General features: G+C 42.0%; 1 protein-coding gene across 3 annotated transcripts in view; it reads right to left on the bottom strand.

Moving 5' to 3' along the window:
• The window catches only part of LOC109895820 (E3 ubiquitin-protein ligase DTX1), a 67,789-nt gene that overhangs the window by 14,301 nt on the left and 40,834 nt on the right, over positions 1 to 12,654 (bottom strand). For all 3 annotated transcript variants that reach the window (XR_004210790.1, XM_020489827.2, XM_031830173.1), the window contains exons 4-5: positions 1,701 to 1,762; positions 1,376 to 1,537 (exon numbers count right to left, since the gene is read on the bottom strand). Coding sequence is in view for 2 of the 3 variants with exons in the window: in XM_020489827.2 (XP_020345416.1) it covers positions 1,376 to 1,537; positions 1,701 to 1,762 (224 nt within the window). In the remaining variant the exon portion in view is untranslated. The remainder of the gene's footprint in view (positions 1 to 1,375; positions 1,538 to 1,700; positions 1,763 to 12,654) is intronic.

Below are 12,654 nucleotides of genomic sequence, written 5' to 3'. Positions count from 1 at the left end.
TTGTGTCCGAATTTTGGGAAAACCTTGCAAAGTACTTATTTACCATTATGAACACTGTCAATAATTTTATATTTTAAATATATAATATGTTACTATTGCAATGATAACAAAACCACTGAAATGATTGTTAATTTATTTATTCTTGCTGCCAAATACTTTTTTCTGATTGAATTTAATTAAACCACTAACCACTAACTTATTAAACCACTAACCACTAACTTATTAAACCACTAACCACTAACTTATTAAACCACTAACCATAGTGAATAACAAAAAGAATAACATATTCATGAATCATTATAATAAGATATTTTCAGAGTGAATATAATTCAACTTAAATAGTTTCTTTTTTGTATTTTATTGATATGTTTTGTATGTTTGAGTATTGTTAATACCTGTGTTTGGTTTGCTGGACATGTTTGATGTAGCAATGTAAGTTGATTTTTGTATTATTTTTAAAAAATACATTTGATTGATTGACCTGCCCTCCATCGAGGACCTGCACGACTCCAGGACAAGGAAGCGTGTAGGAAAGATCATCGCAGACCCCACCCACCTCGGACACCCCATCCTTTAAAGAATCCCCTCTGGCAAATGGTTCAAGTCAATCATGACCAAAACCAGCTGCCTCCTGAACAGTTTCTTATCCGGTACTGTGGCCCTCACCAACTGGCCCACAGGCTCATAGGGATTAAAACTTTGCATTGAGCCGAGCACTGCACCTTGCCTTCAATGAGGTGAAATAATAATAACTGCACTATACTGCATTTGCACTATGTACACCTCTCCATATATAGATATATCCCCTCTGTAAATTGTATGTCATCACTGTAAATCATCGTATACTCCAGAGTTGTATGTTTACCCTATTTATACTGTATATCCTGTATGTTGACTTTGTGTCTCTATCTGTTTGTATTGTCTATTGGTGGCAGAACCTAGTCACTAAGTCAAATACCAGGTATGTTTAAATGTTCTTAGCGAATAAAGATATTCTGATTATCCAGAGGAGAGATTTACTTTACATCTTAATGTCTCAATAGAATTCCTCTCACACTCCATGACAGCCCCACCCCTCCAGTGTCCATGGGAACCCTACCTGTCATACATACAGATGTAGGATCTTAACTTGAGCCAGTTTTCTACAGCAGGAAAATAATCCTGTAGCAACAGGAAATGTGAATGGATTTTAATTAATGGGCATTTTTTGTAGGGGTTGATACATTTTTCTTAAGGGAGAATCAACTCTGAAATTTCAAAGTGGAAATTACAAACTTCAGAAGCCTTTTTAAACCTCAATTACACCACAATTGGCATAATATGAAAGTTCTCCTGCAACAGGGTGATCAAATTAAGATCCTACACCTGTACTTACCTTTCCTGAGGTGCTTCTTCTTGGTCTTGCGGCGGATGCCATTGACCCCGGGCACAGGCTTCATGTCACTCTTGTTTATGGGCGGCGGGTGCAGGATGGGTTTAGGGGCCCGGGTCAGACACACAGGCAGGCCAGCAGCACACATCAGGATACCTGTCATACCTGGCACACACACACATACATACATACAGGAAAGAAAAGAGCCGTGTTGGTTTAGTATTATGACTAAGAATGGAATGCGAAAAGTAAAGCACTCGTGTAGATGCAGCCTACGGGAATAAAAAATTAAATGTATTGCAAAAGAGAAGAAAAATAGAACCATTACCTGCAATTGCTGGGTGAACTGGTCCAGAGCCAGTCAAGTTCTTAACAGGGAGGGCCGGGACCCTGCAGAGAGAAAAACGTCCAATATGAAATCGTCCGGTTTTCAGAAAACTAAACATAATGACACTATAGGTCACTGTTATAAAGTACTGTACTTCCTCAGTCAGAATGGCCACACTTACACAGATGTAGAATATGTCGCCATTGTGCGAAAGAGTTCATGGTCAAGTCACGTGTCCTAGCTAGCAACTACACAACAAACACATACAAGACAGCCTGACTCATCAACAGTCACTGCTTTCCCAGAGCATGATTCAGAATGACACTTAGAGAGCACACACACTCTCACACACACACACACACACACACACACACACACACACACACACACACACACACACACACACACACACACACACACACACACACACACACACACACACACACACACACACACGCACACACACACACACACACACACACACACAGGACAACCACTGTTGTTTACTCGCAAAGACATCTAAAATAGGAGTGATAGAGAGCTGTGCACAAAGCATGTGGGTCAAGATGAGCTTGTGTGAGTGTGTGTTGGTAAGTCCCTTTTAAGAAACCACAGCCTCAGCTTCAGTCTGGTAATGGAGTGCCCTCCCACACAGGGCAGACCAGACTGCAGGGAAAGGTCACCTGTCAGAGCTAGGATTAGAGCTTTAGGGTTAGAGACCGCAGGCTGAGCTTCTTTTGCTGCTGCTTCTGCTACTCTATGTGCAGAGAAAAGAACAACTGATCTGCGGTGATGGAGAGGACCAAATAGAAGAAAAGGAAGCCATTTTGATGTCAACACAACCAAAACAGTTTAGCGCTTTAGCGCAGTTTAACGCAATGACCATTGCTTTGATGATTGAATTATTATCCTGTATTAACTTACAGAGTATTTCAGAACATGCAAGAAGCACGTCACTGAATTAGAGTAGAATAATAAAACTGCCTTACTTTCCCAAAGGTATTATGTAACGTTAATACTATTGATCTAAGAGATCCCTTCCCCCAATAGCAGCTCTGACTAGATGTGCTCCACACGAACCCGCCCCTCCAACCAGCGTCTCTCTCTCCATCTCTGTCTCTCTCTTCCATGTACAGGCAGTGTCCAGGACCCTTAGCCCAGTATCTCTTCAGCACCTCCCTCACAAATCCCTAACGAAAGGCCGCTTTGATGTGAGTAGACCCTGTGTTCCTGTGCCAGGGGAGCCCTTCAATGAGCTTTACAGAATTAACAAAGCCCCACGTGTCCTGGACACTCTGGGTCTGACCTGCCTTATCTCCACTCATTCTCAGGGGAACTAGCGTAGCGATATGCAGGCTGGGCTACATAGAGGAGTAGAGACATGAAGCTGTGGCCAGGACAAGGTCAGCTAGCTGGGTAATGGCCTATACTATAGCATGATGCATGTCAGACAGCTGTGTTCATGTGTAGCCCATTTATGCTCAGGAAGGCCGAAAAAAACGTTTGTATTGTGTTGGAGAAAGGCCAAGAGCCAATAAGATTATTGTGCTGGCATGTCTGCAGTGCGCGCAAATCAGCTCAAGCAGACAATCAGGCATTTTCAACGAAAACAAATTAGGCATTGCCCACGGGGAGAATTCCTCCCTATATTTAAACATGCACTTACAGTATCTCAAATCAAGAGCGCCTGCCTCTTGAAACACATGTATAATTCAGGAATTTCATGGAGAGTGTTTGTGATTAAACAATACATTTTCACCAGGAGAGAGCAACATATAAAAGAGCCCTTGGCATTCACATGTACACACACATACGTACACACCCATGCGTACACACCCATGCGTACACACATGCATACACATACATGCATACACACACATGCATACACACCCATGCATACACACCCATGCGTACACACATGCATACACACACATGCATACACACACATGCATACACACCCATGCGTACACACACGCGAGTGCACCTTGAGACAGTGTAAGTGTTACAGGATTTGTAAGCGTAATGTTTTAACACCATGAGATCATTCAACCATATAAACTCTTGTTGCACAAAGACACACAACAGCATTTCTTGCCACATTTCATTTCTAAATATGGGAAGCTAGTAACTCCAACTTGAAGCTTTTAATTAACAAGACCCTCGAGTTATTCTTAGTAACACCTGGTCCACACTTGCAAACATGAAAAAAATGTCAACTTTTTCTGCGTCTTAAAATCTGCATCAGCCAAATAAAATAGAAAAATGTGATAGAATATTTCTTGTTATCTGCTCCCATGGGACAGAACCAGCTGGCCATGATTATATTCCAATAAGAAATTCTTCATCAGCCAACCAAAGATCTTAGACTTTATATCCACCAACCGATGGCCTCCTGAGTGGCACAGCAGCCTAAGTCACTGCATCGCAGTGCTACATCGCACGTTGCACTACAGACCCGAGTTCAACCCTGAGCTGTATCACAACTGGCCATGGTTGGGAGTCCCATATGGCGGTGCACAATAGGCCCAGTGTTGTCCGGGTTATGGGAGGGTTTGGCTGGGGGAGCTTTACAAGTCGTTGTCAATAAGAGTTTGTTCTTAACTGACTTGCCAAGTAAAATCTTTAAATAGGTCAACGTGGACACCAGAGGGGTTTTTTCAACCAAAAAATTCAAGGTTTACTATTGTTCTGCTTGCTCTGTAACACGTTTAGTGTGACAAATGAATGACGCATCCTTGACAAGGCTACTAGCTACTAACGTTAGACAAAATTCAAAAAGGCTAGTTTTTGCATACAGTTAAAGTCGGAAGTTTACATACACTTAGGTTGGAGTCATTAAAACTCGTTTTTCAACCACTCCACACATTTCTTGTTAACAAACTATAGTTTTGGCAAGTCGGTTAGGACATCTACTTTGTGCATAACACAAGTCATTTTTCTAACAACTGTTTACAGACAGATTATTTCACTTTTAATTCACTGTATCACAATTCCAGTGGGTCAGAAGTTTACATACACTAAGTTGACTGTGCCTTTAAACAGCGTGGAAATTTGCAGAAACGGTTAAATATGGTGGTGGTAATGTGATGGTCTGGGGATGCTTTGCTGCCTCAGGACCTGGACAACTTGCCATCATTGAAGGAATCATTCATTCTGTTATGTATCAGAGAATTCTACAGGAGAACGTCAAGCCATCCGTCTGTGTGCTGAAGCTGAAGCACAGCTGGGTCATGCAGCAAGACAATGATCCAAAACACACAATCAAGTCTACATCAGAATGGCTGAAAAGCAACAAATGCAAAGTTTTGTAATGGCCTAGTCAAAGTCCAGACCTAAACCCGATTGAGATGTTTTGACAGGACCTGAAACAAGCAGTTCATGCTTGAAAACCTACATATGTTGCTGAGTTAAAGCAGTTCTGCATGGAAGAGTGGGCCAAAATTCCTCCACAGTGACGTGAGAGACTGATCAACAACCACATGAAACGTTTGCTTGCAGTCATTGCAGTTAAAGGAGGCACAACCGGTAATTGAATGTAAGGGAGCAATGACTTTTTCACAAAGGGGAATTGAGTGTTGCAGAAAAATGAAATAAGTATCACATTTTTGTGTTATTTGTTCACTCTGGATCCTTTTTTTATATTAGGTTTTGGTTGAAGATCGGACAACATTCATGGTGTCATCTGTAAGCATATGTAGGGTTATAGTATCCCTCTTCTTCTCTGCTCTTTATCATTGAACTGTTTCAGGGAAGGGACCATCTCTGGGGCCAGTAACCTGGTCCTTCCTGCAGCTGGGGCTAGGGCTGGGATTCATGCGATAGGCCACTGCTGACCTACATCCCCCCTCTGCTCCTCTCCCTGTGTGGGCAGGGACATGGTCACGAGTTCACAGCTGGATGCCATGCTGCACACAGAAAAGCCTCGCAGTCACTCCTAAGATCTACTGATCATTTAGCTGTATTTTCATCTATTATTAAAACTGGTGTTCAGATTTGATCAGGGGGTAGTACCTTACAAACGTACAGTACAGTAAAACAATACCACAGGAGTCTTCTGGTATTTCACTTTCAAGTAAATTCCATGAGAGAATACAGACCCAGTAACCTCTTTTTCTCTTCCCCTCCATCAACCCTTATCACTCTCTTCCACCTCTGTTCCCTTTTCACAGTCCTGTCTACCCTTCCTCTCCTCCATCCCTCTCTTCTCCTCTATTCATTCTCCTCCCCTCTCTCCAAGACTGACTCTCCAGCCTGACTTGAGCAGGAATTAATTAGGCTGAGAGCAATGTGATTTCCTCCGGATACAGAGACCAAATTAGGCCCAGTTACAGAAGTGCTGACGGAGCCCTTATATCTCATCGTCTGTTTATCATGCACCAGGAAGACAGGGAGGAGGAGGAGGAGAGGAGAAAACTCAAAAAGTGCTTAATCGCATATTGATGTGCTGGAGGACTGGGAGAGGAAGGCAGACCCTGCCCCTGGTTATGCCCAGGGGAAGAGAACAACATCAGTAATGCACTTTACAAAGCACTCTCAAAACAGACAAATAAGCAATAATGACACAGAGCATCTCTTACATAGCATCGGTTTGGTCTGGATGGGCCTTCATGATTTATTCAGTTATTTCTCCTTTAATTCAATCTAATGGAAACAGGGCTGAGACAGGGCTGAGACAGGGCTGAGACAGGACTGAGACAGGACTGAGACAGGGCTGAGACAGGGCTTAGACAGGGCTTAGACAGGGCTGAGACAGGGCTGAGACAGGGCTTAGACAGGGCTTAGACAGGACTGAGACAGGACTGAGACAGGGCTTAGACAGGGCTGAGACAGGGCTGAGACAGGACTGAGACAGGGCTGAGACAGGACTGAGACAGGGCTTAGACAGGGCTGAGACAGGGCTTAGACAGGGCTGAGACAGGGCTGAGACAGGACTGAGACAGGGCTGAGACAGGGCTGAGACAGGGCTTAGACAAGGCTGAGACAGGACTGAGACAGGGCTAGGGGGTCTAGTGGAGAGCAGAGAAGGGCAGGTAACACACACGGCTGTGTAATCCCTCCTTCATCCACTGGCTTCCCCTCTTTAGAGAGCTAGCTCTGCTCTCCAGTCTGAACAGAGGACAACGTTGGTAATAATCACTCAACACAAGGAGACATGAGCACCAAAACAAGCCTTACTCACTCAGCCAAGGGCAGAGAGAACTGCTGGGCAATTGCAGAGTAAAGTACTATTCACAGCCTCATTATCAAACAAGCTAGTAGTGCAAGTAGAAAGGATCTCTCTTACCATGTATCCCCCTCAGCCATCTTTAGCACACACAGATAAAGTAAATCTAACATTTCCTGTCTGACAGCACAAAACCTTAGATTGTGTTTCTCTGTGCTCTAATGCGGAAGTGAATTGAGGAAGTTGAGATGAGGAAGTGACTTCCTGATGTTGAAATGACAAAACAAAACAAATCACCTGCAAACTGCCTCTCTGTCCTTTACTATAACTGTAAAACTCCCTGAGAAACTCAATGTCCAGATATATGGCACGTTTTGAGTTTAACATTTGATATGATCACAGAGGAAACGTTCATAAGAGGAGTGCTCTGTACACTCCAGATAGGCAAAGAATCAAAGGCCTTGTTGGAACACAAACATCTATTAAATTCCACTTTCTTCCTACTTTGGAGGTTGTTTTTACTGATACACGTTCTGACATTTGTGATTCAGGTACAGAAGATCAAAAGTAAAGGCCAGTTGGAAAGTGAATAGCAGATGAAAACCCGTGGAAACTCAATATGAAAAGCAAATGTGACATGCCTACCCAGACCAGTAGGTGATGCTATTTACTAGCCATAGAAGACAAGCACAAAATTATTCCGCTGCAAATCTGGACCTGTAATGTAGGTGGCACCATGTGTTCTTTTTAAAGGATGGGCCCCTATCTCTTGAAGACCATAGGATCCATGTGTAAAGGGGTGGTCAGCCAGCCACTGGGATGACAACCCAACTTGGGATGGGGGAGAGGTTTTAGCAGGTGGAATATTAGAGGACGATTAGAGGTTTACTTAGTCACCGCTGCAGTATTCTTAACAGTGCAAATATCATGGTACAGCTATATAAACATTCAATTATCATGGTACTTTTTAATGGTAAGTTTTCAAACATATATTATGGTAAGTATAATCGAAACTTGTATCTCATTATGGTAGGTGGTGAAATAAGTATAGCTAGTTATAAATGTAATGGTTTAACAGATAATAAGAAAAGACGATCAGTCCTCAAAAGACGATCCGTCCTCAACTGGCAGCTTCATTAAATAGTACCCGCAAAACACCAGTCTCAACGTCAACAGTGAAGAGGCGACTCCGGGATGCTGGCCTTCTAGGCAGAGTTGGAAAGAAAAAGCCACATCTCCGACTGGCTAATAAAAAGAAAAGCTTAAGATGGGAAAAAGAACACAGACACTGGACAGAGGAACTCTGCCTAGAAGGCCAGCATCCCGGAGTCGTCTCTTCACTGTTGACGTTGAGACGGGTGTTTAGACACTCTAATGTACTTGTCCTCTTGCTCAGTTGTGCACCGGGGCCTCCCACTCCTCTTTCTAGTGACCCCAAACTGTTGAACAGTATCATCAACCCTTTAGACAAAGTTTAATGGGAAAGGGACTGGGAGGACTAAATATATTTATCCCATAGGCAAAGATACTTGAAAGGGGTGATGATATGAATTAACAATCATTTTGAACCAAGTGTGCAAACTATTCGATTGGACCATAAACAGATTTGGCTCAATCTATTTGGTCCAAATAATGATGATCCACACTTCTTTGAAAATATTTATAATAATTTATCAAGCTTACAGGCAATAGATGACTCAATTATTTTTGCAGAGATCGGATGAACGGATGATCTCGCATGCAGAGATCATCTGTTCACCAACACTGTGTCTTACAAAAAGACACGGCGGTTGGAACCAAAAATCTCAAATTTGGACTTATCAGACCAAAGGACAGATTTCCACCGGTCTAATATCCATTGCTCATGTTTCTTGGCCCATGCAAGTCTCTTCTTATTATTAGTGTCCTTTAGTAGTGGTTTCTTTGCAGCAATTCAACCATGAAGGCCTGATTCACGCAGTCTCCTCTGAACAGTTGATGTTGAGATGTGTCTGTTACTTGAACTCTGTGAAGCATTTATTTGGGCTGCAATTTCTGAGGCTGGAAACTCTAATGAACGTATCCTATGCAGTAGAGGTAACTATGGGTCTTGCCTTCCTGTGGCGTTCCTCATGAGAGCCAGTTTCATCATAGCGCTTGATGGTTTTTGTGACTGCAATTGAAGAAAGTTTCAAAGTTCTTCAAATTTTCCTGATTGACTGACCTTCATTTCTTAAAGTAATGATGGACTGTGGTTTCTTTTTGCTTATTTGAGCTGTTCTTGCTATAATATGGACTTTTACCAAATAGGGCTCTCTTCTGTATACCAACCCTACCTTGTCACAACACAACTGATTGGCTCAAACTCATTAAAACCTCTTGAAACTAGGGGGCACTATTTTTATTTTTGGAAAAATAACGTTCCCAAAGTAAACCGCCTATTTCTCAGGACCAGATGCTAGAATATGCATATAATTGACAGCTTAGGATAGAAAACACTCTAAAGTTTCCAAAACTGTAGAAATATTGTCTGTGAGTATAACAGAACTTATATTGCAGTCGAAATCCAAAGAAAAATCCAATCAGGAAGTGACTCTTATTTTGAAACCCCTGTCTTTCTATGCATCCCTATTGCCCATTGAAAAGGATATCAACCAGATTCCTTTTTCTGTGGATTCCCTGAGGTGTCTACAGCCTTTAGACGTAGTTTCAGGCCTTTATTTTGAAGAATGAGCGTAAACGACTACATTGCGTACGTGGCCAGCTGAGGGCTCTCAGAGTGATTCTTGCGTAAAGGACAGAGGTAGTCATTTTTCCACTCGCTCCTACTGAAAAGCCAATTGTCCCGGTTGATATATTATCGAATAGATATTTGAAAAACACCTTGAGGATTGATTATAAAAAACGTTTGCCATGTTTCTGTCGATATTATATTATTATCGGCGTTGTAGTGACCGCTATTTCCGGTGGATTTCTCAACATAACGTGATCAACAAAAGGGTATAAAAATAATCTTTATGGAACAAAAGGAACATTGCTGTCTAACTGGGAGTCTCGTCAGTGAAAACATCCGAAGATCATCAAAGGTAAACGGTTAATTTGATTGCTTTTCTGATTTTCGTGACCAAGCTTCCTGCTGCTAGCTGGACATAATGCTATGCTAGGCTATCGATAAACTTACACAAATGCTTGTCTTGCTTTGGCTGTAAAGCATAATTTCAAAATCTGAGATGACAGGGTGATTAACAAAAGGCTAAGCTGTGTTTCAATATATTTCACTTGTGATTTCATGAATATTTTCGAGTAATATTTTTGGACCGTTGCGCTATGCTAATTAGTGTAGTTGATGACAATTCTCCCGGATGGGTAGTTCCAAGAGGTTTAAGAAGGAAAGAAATTCCACAAATGTACTTTTAACAAGGCACGCATGTTAATTGAAATGTATTCCAGATGACTACCTTATGAAGCTGGTTGAGAGAATGCCAAGAGTGTGCAAAGCTGTCATCAAGGCAAAGGGTGGCGACTTTGAAGAATCTTAAATATAAAATATATTTTGATTTGTTTGGGTACTATGATTCCAAATTTGTTATTTCAAAGTTTTGATGTCTTCACTATTATTCTACAATGTAGAAAATAGTAAAACGAATGAAAAACCCTTGAAGGAGTAGGTGTGTCCAAACTTTTGACTGGTAATGTAAATATAAACACAAATTCTTTCGCTGCTCTGTCGTTCGCTACATACTTTAGTCTGAGACTGCCACCATGGAAGTTGTTTGTGGTGACGAGGCGCACGAGGGTCATTGTACAAAACAAAGTCATCACTGATTGGATCGTCCCTAACTAATCAGAATATCAAGTCAATGACGACTTTTCAAACTGTCGCTTTACCCGCCCGCCTGTGTTATGGCTCTGGCCAAACCCATCGGTTTCTGGACCAATCAGACTAACCCGAATGTGTTCATTGCAGAGAAGAAACTAACATCCTTGTGCGTAGCGTTTGGCTGTAGCAAGGAGTCTGGGTAGCAAGGCAAGCTCCACTCCACCTCTGATAATCATGACTACATTACAACAACCATATTTGAGGAGATTGAGACTAAGCCTGAAATTATCCAGGCGTAAACTAGCTCATTAAACTAACTCCTATCTCCCTCCGAGGCCTCCAACTGCTTTTAAATGCTAGTAAAACTAAGTGCATGCTTTTCAACCGATTGCTGCCTGCACCCTCCGTCCGACTAGCATCACTACTCCGGATTGTTCTGACCTAGAATATGTTGACAACTACCAATACCTAGGTGTCTGGTTAGACTGTAAACTCTCTTCCAGACTCACATTAAGCATCACCAACCCAAAATTAAATCTAAAATTGGCTTCCTATTTCGCAACAAAGCCTCCTTCACTCATGCTGCCAAACATACCCTCGTAAAACTGACCATCCTACCGATCCTCGACTTCGGCGATGTCATTTACAAAATAGCCTCCAACACTCTACTCAGCAAACTGGATATAGTCTATCACAGAGCCATCCGTTTAGTCACCAAAGCACCATATACTACCCACCACTGCGAACTGTATGCTCTCGTTGGCTGGCTCTCACTACATATTCATCGTCAAACCCACTGGCTCCAGGAAATCTATAAGTCTATGCTAGGTAAAGCCCCGCCTTCCCTCAGCTCACTGGTCACCATTGCAACAACCACCCGTAGCATGCGCTCCAGCAGGTATATTTCACTGGTCATCCCCAAAGTCAACACTTCCTTTGGCTGCCTTTCCTTCCAGTTCTCTGCTGCCAATGACTGGAACTAATTGCAAAAATCACTGAAGCTGGAGTCTTATATCTCCCTAACTAACTTTAAGCATCAGGTGTCATAGCACAGTCAATCTGTAAATAGCACACCCAACTACCTCATCCCCATATTATTACTTACTGGGGTGCAAGAGGGTATCTCTACTTGCACATCTATCACTCCAGTATTAATGCTAAATTGTAATTATTTCGCCTCTATGGCCTATTTATTGCTTACCTCTCTACTCTTCTACATTTGCACACACTGTACATAGATTTTTCTATTGTGTTATTGACTGTACGTTTGTTTATGTGTAACTCTGTGTTATTGACTGTACGTTTGTTTATGTGTAACTCTGTGTTATTGACTGTACGTTTGTTTATGTGTAACTCTGTGTTATTGTTTTTGTCGTGCTGCTTTGCTTTATCTTGGCCAGGTCGCAGTTGTAAATGAGAACTTGTTCTCAACTGGCCTACCTGGTTAAATAAAGGTGTTCTCAACTGGCCTACCTGGTTAAATAAAGGTGTTCTCAACTGGCCTACCTGGTTAAATAAAGGTGTTCTCAACTGGCCTACCTGGTTAAATAAAGGTGTTCTCAACTGGCCTACCTGGTTAAATAAAGGTGTTCTCAACTGGCCTACCTGGTTAAATAAAGGTGTTCTCAACTGGCCTACCTGGTTAAATAAAGGTGTTCTCAACTGGCCTACCTGGTTAAATAAAGGTGTTCTCAACTGGCCTACCTGGTTAAATAAAGGTGTTCTCAACTGGCCTACCTGGTTAAATAAAGGTGAAATAAATCAATAAAAATGATAAACACCTACATGTTCTCACAAGGTAATTATTTCAGCGACATTCTTTGTCACTGGTGACAACTTACAATGTGTATAGATGTGTAATATAGCACCTGCCTACTACTGGCAAGTGTGAAATTCATACTACACAGTGCTGCAGAACGGAACATGTTATTTGAACATTTACTATGGAGAGAATTACTGTAACATCAGACAAGACGCATGTTTTCTTTTCA

This window comes from Oncorhynchus kisutch, linkage group LG8, assembly GCF_002021735.2.
Source record: "Oncorhynchus kisutch isolate 150728-3 linkage group LG8, Okis_V2, whole genome shotgun sequence".
Taxonomy (NCBI): Eukaryota; Metazoa; Chordata; class Actinopteri; order Salmoniformes; family Salmonidae; genus Oncorhynchus; species Oncorhynchus kisutch.
The sequence above is the reverse complement of the archived record's forward strand: the minus strand, read 5'-3'. Positions and strand labels throughout refer to the sequence as shown.